General features: G+C 30.7%; 1 protein-coding gene across 1 annotated transcript in view; it reads left to right on the forward strand.

Annotated features, from left to right (window-relative positions):
- Positions 1-19,606, forward strand: part of NOVA1 (NOVA alternative splicing regulator 1) — a 159,063-nt gene that overhangs the window by 135,622 nt on the left and 3,835 nt on the right. The window contains 1 exon segment of the mRNA XM_074235401.1: positions 1,923-1,994. Coding sequence (XP_074091502.1) covers positions 1,923-1,994 — 72 coding nt within the window.

A 19,606-nucleotide genomic window follows, 5' to 3' on the forward strand; every position in this document is an offset into this window, starting at 1 on the left:
CTGGTTTAAAGGTTAGTATTGAAATTGTCGATTTACATCTTACAGTAAAGTAGCTCAAAGTCTGACTAGGCCTTATTTAGGTAAAGTACCTATGTAGAAAAAGATTAGTAGTCTTACCATACATAAATGCAAATGCTTTCACAAATTTGTGAGACAGTTCTATAGGTTCTCTTTTTTAGTTCTTAGCAACTGAACTTATTTTAAGAATTTTCTAATCTTGATTTAATAAGAGATGATGTTTTAAATTAATGCAGTAATAGGGATAAAGGTGTATGCCTCACACTATAACTTTTGTGAATTATGTATGGGTACACACATATCTACATGTGTAATGTAAATGGAAAAATTTATATGAAAAAGTTCAGTCTTTGCAGTGCCAAGATTTCAATATTTGACCCAAATAAAGTCTGAATTATGATAAGCATTTGTGCTGCTTCTTAAAGATCAATTAAAAATTGAAAGAATTTTTGAAGAACAGTCAGGTTTTCATTAAGATGATGACTAAAATTTAATCACAAAGTCAGGACTTACTTCTCTCAAAATCTTCCATCTTCAAATTTATCCAATATCACTGAATTTTTATCCACTAATATAATACTTAGTGACAATCTAGCCTTGCAGAGACTTATTGAATAAAAAATCTATTGAAATCATTTCTAGAGCCTAGCTAGATCCAATCAGTTTTTCCCAGTATTATTAAACATATCCTGGAAACTATGAATTTTTTTCTCTCTGACAGATGTGTACATGCATATATCAGAAAACCTGATAAATTAAATGTAGAAGAATTATTTCCATATCACCAATACTTTTTTTTATAAGGAAGTTAAGATTATGATCTGAACTGCTAAAATTAAGCTTTTCTATGTGCCTGAGATGCTTTACCTAATATTTGTGTGATGACAAGTCCTACTATTATATATAGGTGCATGCCACATACATATGGACTCAAAATACAAACACATGCACAAAGTTGAATCCACATGTGAAGACGTATCTTCTATCAGGCATGTTTAATTGTTTTGGTGAATAAATATTCTATCACTATAATTGTTAAATTGAAATCTAAGAATTTTTTTTAAGTTTATGAGCTGGAAATGGCTATTGCTAAGTAATGCTAAGTGTTTCTTTGATCTAACAAAACATTTTATTCTAAAATAATGTTTTCTTTAGTAAATGTACTCCTATTTTATTTTTCTTTTTTTTAATACAGGTTGTTGCTACAATGCATTAACTTTTTTTCCCACAAGTGAATGATATTTTAACTTAATGCAGTAATTTCTGTGATGGCATTGGTTGCATATTCAAGCATCATGATATTAATGTTTACATTTTCACATATTGCTCTTTATTGAAATATTAATATCTTCTAAGGCAAATTTTTATCAAGAATTTAGTAGCTAAAATAATTAAAGATGGACATGGAATTTACATGGAATCAACTTGGTTATTTTGACAGATAAGAAAAATGGTTAATTTTATGTAAAAATAAACTTCATTTCACCATTTCTTCAAAATTCAGACATTTTGTTGACTTTTGGAAGTACTCTTTGAAGTGTACTCATTGAACTTGTTGGAATTTTTGTTTTATTTTCTCTTTTCCCCAAGAAGGCAAGAGGGGAAAGAAAATAATCCGCAGTACATGAATATAGTCAGGATACCTCTTACTTCTCATGTGAATTTCTCCCAATCACCATCTTGATTTCAATTCATGAATTTGTTTTTACATGCTTATGCATGCAGACTTACATGCATTACTTAATTGACCTTAAATTCCATTAAGTTCAAATGAGTAGATGATTTGGTTCTCAGGATTCTTTTCTCGTTATATTACATTTTATTTTATTTTGTTTTCGGTTTGTTTAAATGATCAGTTTAAGGCTTATAAAGGTTGATTTGCTCCTGAACTGCTTTGTTCCCAGACATTGCCATCATCCCCAACTACCACCAAGTCCTCTCCATCTGATCCCATGACCACCTCCAGAGCCAATCAGGTACAGTATCATCCTATCATCTACACCATACTTTTCACGGGTGATTGCTTGCAAACTGGAGAAAAAGATATGGTGGGTTAAGGATTTATTCGTTCATTCACATGTATGCACCCATGATCATAGATATCAAATGATTTTAGTATCATAACTTAAAGTTCACATTTTATAAAGCAAATGGTAAATTATTTGGGAACTTAGTTAATTGTGAATTTCCTGATTAAATTGAAAAATATTCAAAAGTAGGATGCCCTCCCCCATTATGTTGTAACTACTAAAAAGGGCAGAAATTTGATTCATTCATTATTTGTTTTTCATAGACATTTAAGGATTTTCTTATACCTAGGAAAAGTTTATTCTTGCACATCCAATTTAAATACATAAATAATTGTACCAGAAGGTGCATATTTTTGAGGCAATAAGATTGAACTGTGCTTTTAGCCAAGACATAACACTGTAAAAATTAATTTACATAGTTGAAAAATTATATTGAATTAAAAATTAATTAAAATTAATTTGAACATGTTAATAACAAATACCTTATGATCTTAAATCATTATTACTATATTTTCAGAAAAGAAGCAAAATTTAGATTTACAAGTATTTTGATAAAAGCAGGATCTATTTTTCATATTTGATTTATATTCCTTTTAAATTTAGGTCTGGTAGGTTGGGGTTTTTTTGGTAACATAATGTAAAGCTTCAAATAATTTTGTTTCTTGACAACCAACTCTACATGAAATTTATTCTTCTTGAATCTTTAGTACTACACAATTATAAATTTCTAAAAAAAATTATTTAAACTGATTATGATTTAGTCTAAACTCAGCCTCTAAATGGAAAAGTTTTATTTATATTTAATTACAAATTGTTTCCTAGTGATGAAAATTTGAGATTCTTTAGCATGAAGCCTAAGAAAAAGTCCATTCAATGTTTCTTTATATAGATAATTCATGATATGAATTGACATTACATTATCTAATGATAAATATGTTGAATTCGATTAGTATTGTGAAGAATTATACAGATATTGTTTGTTTACCTCGAATGGATTATGTTTAAATCGTATAGCTGAATACTGCTACAATCCCATAATAAAGGATTGTTCAATCATATCTGGAAACAAAACTAAGATTTCAAGAACTATTATGTAAGTAGAAGTTTAATTCTAGTTTTACATGGCTCCATTCCCTTCAGTGTGGTACCTAATATTTAACTGATGAGTAAATTTTAGTAAATAGCCTATTTTAGGATACTATGTGAGCTTTAAAGTACAAAAGGTATCTGTATTTGGAATTGAAAAATATGTGAGTGCCTAAGTAATAATAGATTTTGTTTCCTTAAAATTGATTTGTTTCATTAGATTATTTTAAATAGTTACTATTATTTAAATAGTTCCTATTAATAGCTTAATTTAAATGTAAATGTTAATGTGTTTGTATCTTTTTTACTATCATAATGATAGTTGGACAATACTTTCTCATCCCCAAAATCAAATTGTGAGGTTATTTTTAAAAAATAATAGTATATGCTTCTAATTTACTATTTTTAATTACATTAGAAGTAATAATTTTTTTATTCTTAACCTCTGCTGTTCTGTTCTTATGCAGATGAGCAGAATGTCTTCCCCATAATGTTAAAAAGCATTGATTTAAAGGAAAGAGTTATAAGAACAGTATCCCAAGGAGCTATTTTTATCATTAATCTTTAATGTTCTTATTAATTTGTAATTTTATCACCCACATTATTTTCCATTGTCATCTAATTATTTTATAGGTGACATCATAGTATGTGATCAGGTTTTTAAGTCTTAGCTGTTCACTTTCAATTTAAGTTAGGTAGTTGTTGCCTGACTTTACATGATTGATTAGTCTTTAACTTCAATATATTAAATAGATTCTGTACTAAAACTATTACATGAATTGGGTTTCAACATGAGAATCATAAATTTTGACAGCATTTCTTTAAGTAATCAGTCATAAGCATTAGAAAATTATGTATAAGGGATTCTTCTTTATTGTTTGCTTTCTCAGTGGTTAGGGGAGGAGCTATAAGAAGAGAGATGATTTGGAATTGTTTTTTTTAAATGAACGTTAAAAAAAATTTAAGAATAAAGGAAAGTTATACATTTATGTGTGTGAAAATATAATAGTTTACTTGTGGTAATTTAACAAAATATAGGAATTATTTTTTAGGAAAAGAAAAAAAAAATGTTTCTGAGTGTTTCTGGCACATGTCTATAATCCTCCCCTTAACCGAATGGTGGATCATTTGAGCTAAGGAGTTCTAAACTGCACTAGGGCTAAGGCCATATTTAGGTGTCCAAACTATAACCTGAATTACTATTTTAAGGGGACACCAGACTGCTTAAGGAGAGTTGAACCTGCCCAGGTCACGACTAAGCAGGTCAAAATTTCCATGTCAATAAGTATTGGAAGGAATACTCTGATGAATAATTTGGCAATAAAAAGACCTCCTAACTTATCTTTTATGATCACCCGCATATATAAACTATTTCTGAAACCCAAAATTGTCATTTGAGATGGTATTTGGTACTTAATCACATATCCAGCTTTAGACCTGATATAAGAAAAAGCATGACTTAATGAAATGGACACTGAATTTGTCGTCACAGTACAAGTCATGTAATTGTCGTACTTGGAGCTTCAAAAACAATCTTTATAACATTTGACAAAGAGTAATATATCCTCTGCTTTAAGATCTCAGATTAAGGAAAGGCTGCCACTTGAGACCACTTAATCTACTTTTGAACAGTTGTAGTTATTGGGAAGATTTTCCTGGTGTCAAGCTTGAATTTACTCTTTTTCTCAACTAATACCTGTTGTTTTTGTTTTTGCTCTCTGGGGCAAAATAGAAAAAATTCTTGTCCTCCTTTCATGTGTCAAATTCTAAATGATAGCTATAATGTTTCTAATTTTGTCTTAAGAATAAATGTCATTCTGATTTCTGTCTTCTCTATACCCTCCAATTTATCATTGTTTTTCTTAGGCTGTGGAAGCTAGAATTGAATATAATATTCCACATGTCAACGAACTATGGCAGAGTACAAAAGACCTATCACTTCCCAATTTCTGCCACTGTATTCCAAAACAGAGTTAACATTTTTGGCCAGCACATCACATAGTATGAAGTCATATGGGCTGGCAGTTCACTAAAAACACTAGATCTTTTTTCAAACAACCATGCCTCTCCCATTGTAGACTTGTGATGTTGGTTTTTTGAACATGAATTTTATAACTTTTCCCATTTTCTGTCATTTATTAATATGAGCTTGCCACTTCTGCCTTTAACTATATCATTGATTAATATATTGAATAGCACTGGGCTAATCACAGATCCCCTCAGACATTCCACTGAAAGATACCTACCAATGGACTTTGGCCTTTTAATGACTGCTCTTTGAATGCTGTTAGGTAACAAGTTCTGAATCTTCCTGATGGTATGATATCCTGATTTACTTATCTATTTTTTTTACACACGAAAATTGAGATATTTCATTTTGTCAGTCCATCAATAAATAAATATTTAATAAACACCTACTAAGTATTGGATACTCTGTTAAGTGCTGAGAATATAAAGGAAGAAAAAAGCAGTCCATTTTTAAGTAGTTCACAACTTGTGGGGAAGACAACATACAAATAAGTATATAGTGGATAATTTAGAGATAATCATGCAAGTGAAGCTACCTGTTATCAGGGGGAATCAGGAGATTTCTAGAAATACTTTGCAAAATTCTAGGTGTTATATGTGCATATATATTACATATACACTAATATATATATATATATATATATATATATATATATATATATATCTGTATGTATATTCACATATACCCCTTTCCTTTATCAGTTTAGTAGTATGCCTTTCATGAAATGAAATAGTCTTACATAACAAGGTTTTAACAAATTTATGCTAATTCTTTGTGATCATCACTTTTCTAAATGTTTACCAAATAATCTCTTTATTAATCCATTTTAATTTCCTGCCCAAAAGAATTAAGACCAGATTTATTGTCTTATAGTTTTGTTCTCTTCCCTTTTTGAAAGTTGTGATATTTGCCCTACTTCAGGTCTATGGTTTTCATATTCTTTATATTTCAATTGACAATGGTTACTTAAACACATCTGAAGTTCTTTCAGTACCTGAGGATATATCCATGCCAGGCAATCTGAATTTATTAAGAGTTTCTTAGTGCTCTCAATTACTTACCTTAGCTATCAACCCCTTTGACATTTTAGTAATGTCATTTCTAGTGAAAATCTCATTGTTCTTGACGGAGGAAAAAAACAATAAAATAATAATTGAGCTTTCTTTTATTTGTCGGTTAACAAAGAATCATCATCCACATAGAAAATAATAATCCTTTTTTGTCTTTAGCTTTCCTCACCATTCTTAGCTCATTCTGAGTTAAGCAATTCTAACACTAGTTTTAGAGCCATGATAGTCATCTGGTTTTATGTTCCTGTTTTTATAGAGGATAGGCTGTATAAATAACCTATTTTCACATAAACATTAGATTCTTCAGACAAGTCCTGTTTTCCTACTTAAGTGAAATCATTTATTTCTCTTTAAATTTTCATTCTTTAGAGTTGCCCTCCCTTAAGGGACTGACTTTTCCTGCAGATTTTTATACAGCGGTATCCTACCTGATCTTCTGTACCCTTCAAAAACTGCCTTTATACCTAAAGGTTTTTCTCTCTTTTTTGCAAATTTAGAAGGGAACAGGTACCTTCTACCAACAACCAGTTTACTTTTGTTACTAGGAGAATGTTAACTTCTCAGTAACTTCTGTTACTGAGAATGAGATGCAGAGTGAAGTTTTCCTTGATTGATTTCTCTACCTTTTGATGGATGAAATTATCATAACATATATAAAAAAAGCCATTATTATCTTCTCTGTTTTTGTTAGAAAAAACTTCAACTATTAATTCAGATCACATATCATTTCTCCATAGTACCTCTGGACTCATCTATTGCCTCTTTCTATCCAGGTGGTCTGTATATAGTTTACTCTTCCTCTTTGACAAATTGATTCTCCACTAATCTTTGTTCATAGACTCTACTGTATTTCTCTCTTTGGATCCTCATATTAATATACAATGTCAATGCTGTCCTTTTTTCCATTCCTATATATTGAGAAGAAATTGGGATATCTAATAAAAATGAAAGATCCTGATAAGTGTTTATATAATATATATATATGTATATATATATATATATGTATGTATGTATGTATGATAGACATGTTCAGCATGTATGCAATTGCCAAGTAAGCACTCTGCTTTAATGAAGACAATTGGGACCAACTCTTTTGTAATCTGGCAATATAATAAAACTTTCCCAAGTTTTTAGGAAATGAGGTTACATTCTTATTACAAATTATATTAAAAGAACCAACTTTCATACCATTTTAGTACTATTTTAAGAGCTAATAACAATTTCTGACAGTTCCTAAACAGTAATTTTTTATATGAAAAAATTGAGACAAATATTATTTTAAAGTACATACGATAGCAGATGACAAACTTGGGCTTGAAATTCTGTTTGACTCCTAGTTCTCATACCCAAGTTTTTATTAGGTTTTCTTATTGCTTTAGATTTTGTAGGGTTGTTTTGTTGTTGTTGCTTTTGTTATTGCTGCTACTGTTACTGTTATTGTTTTTTTGGGATTGAATAATTTCCTTATCTCATTCAGGCTCCAAAAGTAGAGGGATATTCATGGGTCTGATCCCTCTACTGATTGCCTCAGGCATCTGACCAACTCCATTTGTGAATTAAACTAATTCATCCCTTCTGAGGTGATGCAGTGCTTATTATAGGAAATTCTCTAGGATTTCCTTGAAGAAATAATTATGTACCTCTTGATGTATGCATCCTTAGCACTTAATCCTTCCATATATAATACTCTTAGGTCATGGATTAGACCTTTGGGACCTAATAGGGAATATAGAATTTAGTACATCTTAAACATCACTCAATAGAATGTGACAAATATTAAGATGTATTTGAAGAAACTTTTTCTCTCAGGACTATTTTGAAGGAAAAGGGGAAATTATATTTTGGAATTGGAAAACTGTAGTGTCCTAGTTTAAGGAAAATTTTTTTTTAAAGATATTTCAAATAATAAAATATTTTTAAAATTTGTTCAGAGAAGAATATTAGGGGATAATGATACTATTGAACTGTGGAATATAAAAATAATAATGAACAAAGTCATTCTATCAGCAAGCATTCATTAAGCACTTACTATAAAGCCCATACTAGGCTAAGTGCTAGGGATATGAGGAAAGAAAAAAACAAAATTGCTGCCTTAAAGGAACCCAAGTTCTGATGAAGAAGAAGATAGAATAAAAGTAATTTTTAAAAATATATAGATTTGTGTATGGTTTTGTACACACACACACACACACACACACACACAATATAAATGGAAGTTAATCCCAATTGGAAGACACTGATGATACAGGAATGGGAGGAAAACGAATGGCCTCCAACAGAAGATCGATTTAGAGTTGTTTTAAAGGAAGTGAGGGAAAGAAGTGAGGGAGATTATTGTAGGCACCAGGGAAAAGTCCCTAAATCAGGGAAAGGAATGCCATGTGTATAAGGAAGAGCAAGAAGGATTCAGATGGCTCTGGAAGAAAGAGTGAAGCTGGGGACTTTGCAAAGCACTCCCTCACTTAAGTCCAAAAAAAAAAAACAAACCAGAAAACAAAAGATAAGAGCTCTAAATTCAAAACAAAGGATTTTATGTGGGATTTATGACATAAAAGGAAGTTACTGGAATTTTATTGAGTGATAGATGGGACAGGTTACATTATCAGATCAGCACTTTAGGAAAATCATTTTGGTAGGTGAGTGGAAGGTAGACTGGAGTGGGAAGATACTTGAGACAGGGAGACAAATTACAAGGGCATTAAGTTGTCCAAGCATGAGCCTGGATCAAGATGGTGTGTATATAAAGAAAGATGATTTTATGGGGTTAAAAATCATAAGATTTGGCATTTAATTTGATGTAAAGGATGAGTATGAATGAAGAGTTGAGAATAATACTGAAGTGGCAAACCAGAGGTGAATGGGGAATAGTGTTACTTTTAAGAATAATAGGATGGGGCAGCTAGGTGGCGCAGTGAATACAGCACTGGCCCTGGAGTCAGGAGGACCTGAGTTCAAATCCAGAATGATTGCCTAGCTGTGTGACCCTGGGCAAGTCACTTAACCCCACTGCCTTACCAAAAAAATTATTTTAAACGAATAATAGGAAAGTTGGAGGGAGAAAGGGTTTTGATAAAAAGAAATTGGCTTGTGTTTTGGCTATGGTACATTTGAGATATCAGTGGAATACCTAAATCAATTTATCCAAAAGGTAGTAGGTTATGCAAGACTGGACCTCAGGAGAAAGATTAATATTAAATATATAGATCTTGGAATCATTTGCATAGAGATGATAACAAAAACAATGGAAACCCCTGAAGTCATCAGGAAAAAGAGAAGTGTCAGGATAGTGCCTTGGAGAACACCCAGAGTTAATGAATATGACCTGAATGAAAGGAAGGAGACTAACAAAAAGAGTGCAAAGCACAACTTTTATTAATATTTACAAACTTGAATTTGATTTTAGTTTAAATTTCCTCCTTGATTATGAGTTGACATTGTTACTGTTTGGGGATGAAAGTATGGCACAGTAAAAGAATCACTAGTTTTATAGCCAGGGTAATTGCATCCAAATAACATCTTACACTTAAACTGTGTGACTTTGGACAAGACACTTAACCTCCCTACTTATGGAGCCATCTTCAATTGTGCTGATCTATGTCTTGCCACTGAATTCAAATGGTTCTGGAGGAGAGAGTGAGACTGGTGACTTTGCACAACCCTACCTGACTTAAATCCAATTTACTTATAAATCAAGACATTACTTTCCTGATATCATTAGTTCTCTTAAGGAAAGACAAATGACAATCCTTATCTGCAAAACAAGAATTAGAGTCAATGACTTCTAAAGGCCCTTCCAGAAATGAATTTGTAATTTCCACAGTTTATCAGAATTTGACATAAGACTTTGCAGAATAACTAATAAAATAATTCTTTTCATTTTTGTATAGTTTTAATCTACTGTTTAGTAATTATGGGTTTCAAGAGGGTTGCATTTTATTTAGATTCTCTTCAGTTAAGACATATCCACTTACAAAGGAATAATTTTCAGTAAAGGAAATATTTGATTTCTTTTATTGATTTGCTTGAAAACTCATTTTGTTTGAATTATGATAAAAGTTGAAAAATATTAAACATTTAAAATTCCAGATTCATTGAACTTTTTGAAGTTATAAACATTTGAATTTCCACCAAGCTGTAAGTGTTTAATTTATATTACAAATGATTTATTTAATTGTTATCATGCTTCTGTAATTTTTCATTAGTTATTTGTTCATTTATTTTCATAATTAATGTTTAGAATAATTCATTCTAGTTTATGTTTTTAATTATAATAATTTGAGATGTCAAATTATTAGCTATACTTTAACAATTAGATACTGAGTAGTCTATTTTAGAGTTTTTTAAAAGAATTACTACTTTTAGAACAAATTATGCTGAAGAGACTATTGAAAAAATTGAGTTGTGCTAGAATAGTATTCATCTATAATCCCTGCTCCTAGAAGAGGCTGAATCCTTTGAATTAGGGAGAACAGCTGCAATAGTCTGAAACCTATTCCTAACTCTTGAACCAATGAAGTAAGCCCTTAGGAGCAGTGGGCTACTGGGGTTGTCTTAGGAAAAGTGAACCTGCGTAGGTCAGACTAGGATCCAGTATGAGTTTCCATCATATTTCCAATCTGGACAAAATAGGAAAAAAAGAGGACTCCATATCAAGGAAGGGAAAAAATATAAGTTAACAAAAATTTTTTCCCATATCTAATGTGATGCTACTTTGATATAAGTATTATAGCTAAAAGAAAGCAAATAAGATATAAGATATAAGCAATCTTTGAACAATTCCTATTGATCATAGCATGTTTGCTAATATCACAAATGAATTTAGCAAGAATATATATATATCATTGATTCATAGAATCTTATATAGAAAGTAGATAAGTTACTTATTTCATGTGTTAGTTACTTTTGTTTTTGAATTTCTGATTGATAATCCAATTTATTTTCATATTTTCAGACTCAAATGCTAAACAATTGAGTAAATCTTTTGGCATAATCTTTCTTGATTGTTAATCTAAGCACAGGGTATATTTGAGATATAGTAGTCCATATTGGTTTGATTGAGTTGGAGGAGTCAGCAGAACTTCAGGAGATAGTTGGATAGCTGGACATATAGATTAGGAAATAACATCAGAGTTAAATATAGGTATTATGTATGATCTTCATAGAAGTGATAGTTTTAGACTTTTGGAAAATACAAACCAAAAGTGTTGAAACAAGAACAGAGAACCATTCAACACTGTACTAGGCTCTGAAATACTAATATAATGAATTTAGTAATCTCCAGTAAACTTGCATTCTATCAGGGAGATAGCAAGTGTGAATGTAACTACATACAAAATAAACATAAAAAGAATAAATACAGGGGCAGCTAGGTGACACAGTGGATAGAGCATTGGCCCTGGAGTCAGGAGTACCTGAGTTCAAATCAGTCCTCAGACACTTAATAATTGCCTGTGTGACCTTGGAAAAGTTACTTAACCTCATTGCCTTAAATGAATAAGATTTTTTAAAACAGAATAAATACAACAAAGTTCAATATATGACAGCTGGAGAAGAAGTAGGAAACAAGCAGGTGCTACAAGTGGACAACTTACACTTAAAATATGAATTTCTTCAACATGGCTAATCAAGTTGTCCTTTAGGTTCTGGTGAAACTTCACAATACTTCAAACAAAATAATGAAATCTCTCTGAAAAACTGACTCAGGAGAGTTCAAAATTGTTCCCGGTTCTATATTCCCTTATCCAAGTTATCTTTCTCCCTGTATTCATGTTCCTTCATTGATTCATGATTTCCATAGATTGGATGAAATAATTCCCTTCTTTAAGCTTTTTGCTTAAAAACTAAATAGTTCAAGAGACTTAAGATCAGAATTTTGCCAACAAATGACTTTGTAAGCAAGTCTTCTTAATAGAAATAAATTGACTTTGAAATCACAGTATACTGCAGATAATCTGCTCTTGAATAATCAAGAGTTGACTGAATGTTTATGTAATATGGTTCCTGGGAATTCATTTTATAGTTTCTAGCCAAAACGAAATCTTTTTTTTCTTTGTAGGTAATTTTCAACTATCATATAAATTTAACTGATACTGGTAAAGATTTTTTTTAATAATTTTACAAGTAATCATAGATTGCCAGGTAGTGCAAATGGATAGTGCTAGATCTGAAATCAGAAAAATAAGTACAATTCTTGCCTCAGAAACTCTGTGTGTCCCTAAATAAGTCACTTAGCATTTTAGGCTCAGTTTCCTCATCTTTAAAATGGGAAAAACAGGGTGGCTAGGTGGTGCAGTGGATAGAGCACTGACCCTGGAGTCAGGAGTGCCTGAGTTCACATCCAGCCTCAGACACTTAATAATTACCTAGCCATGTGGCCTTGGGCAAGCCACTTAACCCCATTGCCTTGCCCAAAAAAAAAACCCTAAAAGCTGAAAAATGAGAAAAACAGTAAATAACACCTGTCTTACCAGGTTGTGAGAATTAGACAAGCTAATCTTCATGCAGATCTATTTAAATGCTGGCTATAAAGTGATATGGACAGCTAGGTGATAGAGTGGATAAAACACTGAGCACATAGAATCAGGAAAATTTGAGTTCATATCTAACCTTCAAACACTTAGAAGTTAGGTGACCCAATTATATATTGCACTGAGCCATTAGCCTTACAAATCTATATGTTGTTATTACTTGTTGACCATGTAAATTGAAAAAAATTCCTTTATTATCAAAGTCATTATTATTTTTTAAAAATTATTTTTTGAGTATTTTGAAGATTAAACTAGCGAAATTTTACTTTCTTGTCAGAAACCAAGATTTTTTTTCCACCCAGATAATATTTATCATTTTTATAGTAGGAACTCTGAACAATTTGCTTATTCTTACCCCCAAATTACTGAACTTAAGGGGAAATTTATCTTTTATGAATTTCTAAATAAATTCTTCAGAGTGTCCTTTGTTTAGTACATGGACGGTGTTGATAAATAGGCTCTATTAGACTCTAGATTTTAGTTGAATCGATTTAAGCAAGAACTAATGTTCTTTTGCAAAAAAAAAAGTTCTATTCTCTCATCACTTATTATATAAAATCTTAGTGTATACATTTAGAACTTGAAGGTTACTTTTAGAGTCCATCCCAACACCCCCCCCCCTTATTTTAAAGATGAGGAAAATAAGGTCAAAAGAAATTTAAGATTTAAGATTTCACATCAATATAGGTTGTAGAACCAGGATTTGAACAAAGGTCTTCTGACTCTCAGTCCAGTGCCCTTTTCTGTTCATTTCGTTTGGAAATATAGATATTCTTCTTTCGGGGGTTTTTTTTTTTGGTTTTTTTTTTTTTTTTAGGTTTTTGCAAGGCAAAGGGGTTAAGTGGTTTGCCCAAGGCCACACGGCTAGGTAATTATTAAGTGTCTGGGACCGGATTTGAATCCTCCAGGTACTCCTGACTCCAGGGCCAGTGCTTTATCCACTGCTCCACCTAGCCACCCCTTTCTGTGTTTTTCTTGACACTTCTCTCTACTATTTTCTCCTTTCCCTCTGACAACTTCTTCTCAATCCACTTTATTGGGCCATCACTCCTGTCTGCCAAGATGTCTGTTCTGATTTCTGTTTCCTTCTAACTTTACACCAGAGGTTAACTTTTTGTGAGTGTCATGAATTCCTTTTCAGAATAACATTTTAAAGTAATTGAATGAAATGCTAAATTTTAGTTAGAGGTTAGTGAAAATAAAGATGTAACTTCTTTTTCTCTTCCAACTTCACAGACTTCTGAAATCTGTCCACATAGGGTCCATTGACCTTGGGTTAAGTGGTCCTGTTCTCTACCCTTTTCTATGATCTTAGTAGCTCCCTAAACCAGCCACTCCAAACTTTAGTTTTATTAAGGAGAATGAGTTCTAGCTCTTATTTATTTATTTGTTTGCTTATTTATTTATAGATCATTACTTTCCTAATTGCTCTCTCTTACTCCACTATCTCTTCCATCCAACTCAACTGATCTTCAACCTAGTCAAACCAACCTTCCTAAAATATATTTGAGTTTGTTACTTACCTATTCAAAAAATTTTGGTGATCTTTGTAACCTCTAGAATAAAATGCAAATTCATCCTTTGACATGTAAAACTCTTTGCAATTTGATTCAGTCAATCTCTCCAGTCTCATTTCACATTACTCCCCTTTTTACATAATGCATTCAAATATACATTTTTCCCTGAATTGATCTATTAATTATTCTATTTGTCCACATAAGCTATTTCTACAGAAGGTAAAAAAATAGTTGGTTTATACCCACTAGCAGAGCTATTTGCCTATTTTAGCAGTCTATCAAAATCACAATAAAATAATCCATTTTACTATATTTTATTTGTCTAGAGAAGGATTTCTTAATCTGTTTTGTGTCATGAATCCTTTAGGCAGTCTGGTGAAGCCTCTGAACCCTTTCTCAGAATTACTGAATAAAATCATAGGATTGCAAAGAAAACCAATTATTTTAAAATATTTTTATCAACATATTAAAAATAAAAAAACAAGTTTGAGAACCCCAGGAGAAGATCCCCTGTAGATCAAGGATTTCAGTTAATTAAGATGACTTATTCTGTTAACTATAATTCAGTTACTTCCTAAATAAATTTAATCACAACCTTAAAATAATCACAGCTAAGTGGAAATAGGAAGAGGGATTAGTATATATCAAGTAGTAATTTTGAAAGGATTCTTGGACCAATATTCAATTATTTTATTTTCCTGGTAATATTAACTTAACAAATTACTTTAGATAGCCAGTGCTTATTTAATTTTGTCCAGGTAAGAAAAATGTGTGTGGCACACACACACACACACACACACACACAGACTTAGAACAGGCAAATTAAAGTTATTTTCTAAATTATTAAAAATATTTTAAGCGATATTATATTTACTTTTTTGTTTGTTTTATTTTTAACTTTTGAAGTAACAGGGATTCTATTCAAGCATGATTACAGTTAAAGAAAATTCTGTACCCACTTCTTTCAAACCTAGACCATTAATAGATGATAGAAGGCATATTTTTTAAAGGAATAATTTGAAAAATTTCTATTCTCTTTCACTGCCTTTTGTGCTTTAAGAGTAATAAATTTTCAGCCTCCAAGAACAATTTGAAGTTAGTCCACTGCAATTCACTCCACTCCTAAGCACTGAGAGGAAACAATATTTTTCTTGGTTAGGATCCAGTAACCTCTGTCTTGCCATCAACTCTTGAAATAGGAATCTTTGGCTCAATAAAGTCCCTTTTAGAATTTGATCATGAGATATTCTTTAATGGTACTTAATAAAAATGAACAACTACATAAGAGTAAAAAAGCAGAAGAAACGTAGCACTAATTTCACTGTCATTTCAATAGAATAGCATTTTTTTATTGGGATAGAGTTAATAATATTAATCAGTTTCACAAAGATCCTCTCCTTTCACACTATCTCTGGGATTTGGGCAAGTGTTTATTAGCCCTAAATTGCACATTCCATACTCTTTTTCTTTCCAGAATGAAGTAGGATCCCTTGTTTCCTTTGATAGTGGTGCTAGAAATTTAGTGAAAAGAGAAAACTTTTTTCTAGAAACAGAAATTAGAACAACACTTAATTTCATCTTGTACCAGATAATTTTCCTCCTTTTTTTGTTTTTTCATCTATAAAAGGAAATTATATTCTGTTTCTCTCCACTCCAGAATAAAATTCAAATAGATTTAGTACAAATAGATTAAAAATTACTTTTTTTTGATAAAAAAAACAGTATTTAACAGATAGTGTTATTGCTACCATTGTGTAAAAGCTAGACTTTTTGTGTTGGGCTTATTTTTCTCATTCATTGTTTACATTAATGTCAGTATCTCATTATTTTAAAAGGGTGGGTCATCTTATAAAGAATTATGTTAATAGTGTTAGTCCATTCAGCCAACATTTATTCATTCATATTTATGATTGTTTTGTTCTGAGTGCTATTTAACATAAAAGATAAAATTTAAGTTAGTGGTTTGTGCTCTGATAATTTTTATAGAAAAACCTAGGAGTCTCCCTCTCATGATAGTTCATGATAGAAGTAATGAATGCCTTTATACAGTTCAGTTCCATTTTCAACAAATATTTACTGAGTTCTAGGCACTGTGGTAGGGACTAGGGATTCAAAGACAGCAAAGAACCAGTCTACTTTCAGAGCTTACATTCTCCTGAGCTAGGGTGAGAGAAGTTTATGGGGAATATTTCAAAATATAATGGAATGGACTTAGTAAATTTTAATTAATAAGGAATAGGGGTATGGGAGACTGACAAAGGAAAGAGAAATTTAAAACTGCCCAGCAATGTATGTAGCACATACCATATAATGGCATATATCATATAATAATTAATGTTTTGTCTTGTGTTTTTTGATTCAGTGACTAAAGATCACTCCAAGGTTCCAAGCACGGAAGGGAATATTGTGCTGCCAATTAAAAGAATTAGGGAAATCAGGTAGAGGAGCAGAGATTTTAGAAGAATTATGATGTGATCGGAAGATACTGAATGATGAGTAGTCTTGAGTTTTACATCCTTATTCTTTTGGGTTACTAGTGTGATGATTATGAATCAGAGGATTAGAAGCAGGGGTATCTGTAATTAGTCTTTATCACTAAGGATAAGGAAGTCAGATTTGAGGGGGGGAAATGATGAATAAATTTAGTTTTAATATGTTGAACTTGAGGTTTTTGTTGGACATATACTTGGAAATGCCCAATAACCAGTTGGAAATATGAATCTAGAAACTATAGTTATAATTATAATCGCCAAGTTGTAGGCAGAACTATTTTACTATATACTAGGATATGCATCTATAGTTAGTCATATGTTCATTATACCAATATCCATGATTATGAATCTCTTCCTATATGGGATAGTTCATTTTCAATCTGATTTTTACATTTACACATGGTCCATGCCTGGCATGGTTCAAAGGAAACAAGTTTTCAGTTTGAAACTTTTATGAAATATATACATACATATAAATAATCTTTTAAGTCTAGCTATGGCATATGGCTTATTTCTATTAACAAAGAAATAAAGAAAAATAAATCTTGAATAAATGATGTAAAACTAATGAAGAAGGAAAAATTCAAATATTTTCCCTAAATTATAGTTTAAGTGATTTTGAATTTTTAAATTTAGTATTAATTATTAAAACAAAATGAAGTCATTATTTTAATTTGTAATTTCATAGGAGAATGTAGATAAGAAACCATGCATAATATTAACATGACTTTATATAAAACAACTTAATCCTTTCCCACATAGTATTATAGTGACTTTAGATAAAATATCAAATAATGATATCTCATTGGCCTTTTGTATTTATAAATATATATTTTTTCATAATTTGCTATGCCTTTTTAATTCTAATAATTAAAATTTAGAAATTCAATATGTGCAATTTTTGAAAAAAAAGGAGAAAGATAATTGCTGGCTTGAATGTGTTATCCTGATAAGTGAATTTTTCTTCATAAAAAGTTTAAAACCATGCAATATTTAAATGTCCTTAAAATTATTCTGTTGGAAAATATTTTAGACATTATGAAAAATATTTTCTTTATAATACCATTTTTTATTTTATATCCATTTTCTTTCATCCTTAAAATGATAAATTTTCAAGACTGCATGCATAGGTTAAAATGTCAAAAAGGTATGACTTACTTATTCATCTCATTTTACTGTTCATTCTAATTAGTATATAACTGATTCCAATGAACAGTTCTGCAAATTATGAAGTCTCTGCCAAATACCATTCAGCAAAGAAATGCTTATCTGTATATGCTGGATGAAAATGCTAAAGATCACTTTCTAGTGTAGATTTTATACCTGAGTGCATACTAATTAGTGTAAGTGGGTGGTACCAATTTGACCTTCCTAAGAAATGGCTTTAAGAGAAATAAAATTTGTCCCATAAAATAAAAAAAACCACTATATACAATACTAAATAAAAGCAAAATCCACTTTAATAATAATTAACCTTGTTTGAAAAGAAAACTAGATTATAACAACAGATAGTATTACTATAAAGTTAAAGTGAATATATGCTTTTAGAGAATCATTTATAATAAATCATATTTTCTAGTCCAGAATTCACATGTATCTTTCAATACCTGCAGCTTGATTTATGGACAGGGGAAAGAGGGGTCAGGAATCCAAAGGATGGAACTATGTTCCAAAAAATTATTGTATGAGACTGGCATTCTAATTTAATGCATACTTTTTGGCATTATATAGACTTTTTGGTTAGCAAATTAATAAAAATATAATATGTGCAATATCTTAACAGCATGATTCAAGAAACAACTTATTTCAGCATATTCATTTTTGATGATCTCGTATGCTAAAAATGAAGACTCTTGATTCTTCCTCCTCCACATCCATAATAGAGGAAAACTGTGTGTTTGAATTACTTGTTAATGTCATGTATTCCATGATATCTGTCGTATATATATACATACATATATATATATATATGAGAAAATATATTTGTAACAGGATAAAAATGAGACAAATCACTTTTTTTGCATGTTATAATGATTTTATAAAATCAATTTGTGGAATCATATACCAAAGATTAAAAGCTTATACCTAAGACCCTGAAAACTGAACCAGAACTTCCTTGATATTGAGAAAGTATACCTGATGTCATAAAATACTGAGTTGTATATTCAAGATTGTCCTAGGTCTGGAATATAGAATTAAAAAACTACAAAAGGACTTGTCTGCAGGCCCTACCAAAGACTTGTTTACCCCACAAAATAGCAGGTACCCTAGCATTTACTGATAAGTAATGTTTATCTAAAGAGTCTTCATTAGCACATTATGGCCTCTAATTCTGATCATAAAAACTTGATATGACTTCCTAAGGCTTTTATAAAGTTCCTCCCCACGCCATTAAAAAGCAAGAAAAATAGAATAAAGTTAATACCAATCATGTTAGGCAAGTGCTGAATGCTGTGCTATTTGAATGTATAGAATAGTGGTCAAACATATCCTTAAATTTTACAGCATATATCTTTATGATGTGGCACTTAAATTTCTGTATTGCTTTGCATGATATGCCAAATTTTGAGTGTTAATAAACATATAGAATTATTAAACATTTTCTCTCTAAAAAACAAGTTGTTCAGATCATTTATGTTTATGGTGATTATTTCAAATTGATAGGTATTTAAATTTTAAAGTGTAAGTATTTTTTTATTTTGGGCTAAAGGTTAATATAGCCTTTATTATTTTAAATGTAGTTATGACAATATATTGGATTGATTTTATAGTATTAGAATATATTTAATTAATTAAAGAACTTAACGTAGAGAGAGAGAGATTTTTGGTTTGAAATG

The sequence above is a fragment of the Macrotis lagotis genome, chromosome 4 (genome assembly GCF_037893015.1).
Source record: "Macrotis lagotis isolate mMagLag1 chromosome 4, bilby.v1.9.chrom.fasta, whole genome shotgun sequence".
Classification (NCBI taxonomy): domain Eukaryota; kingdom Metazoa; phylum Chordata; class Mammalia; order Peramelemorphia; family Peramelidae; genus Macrotis; species Macrotis lagotis.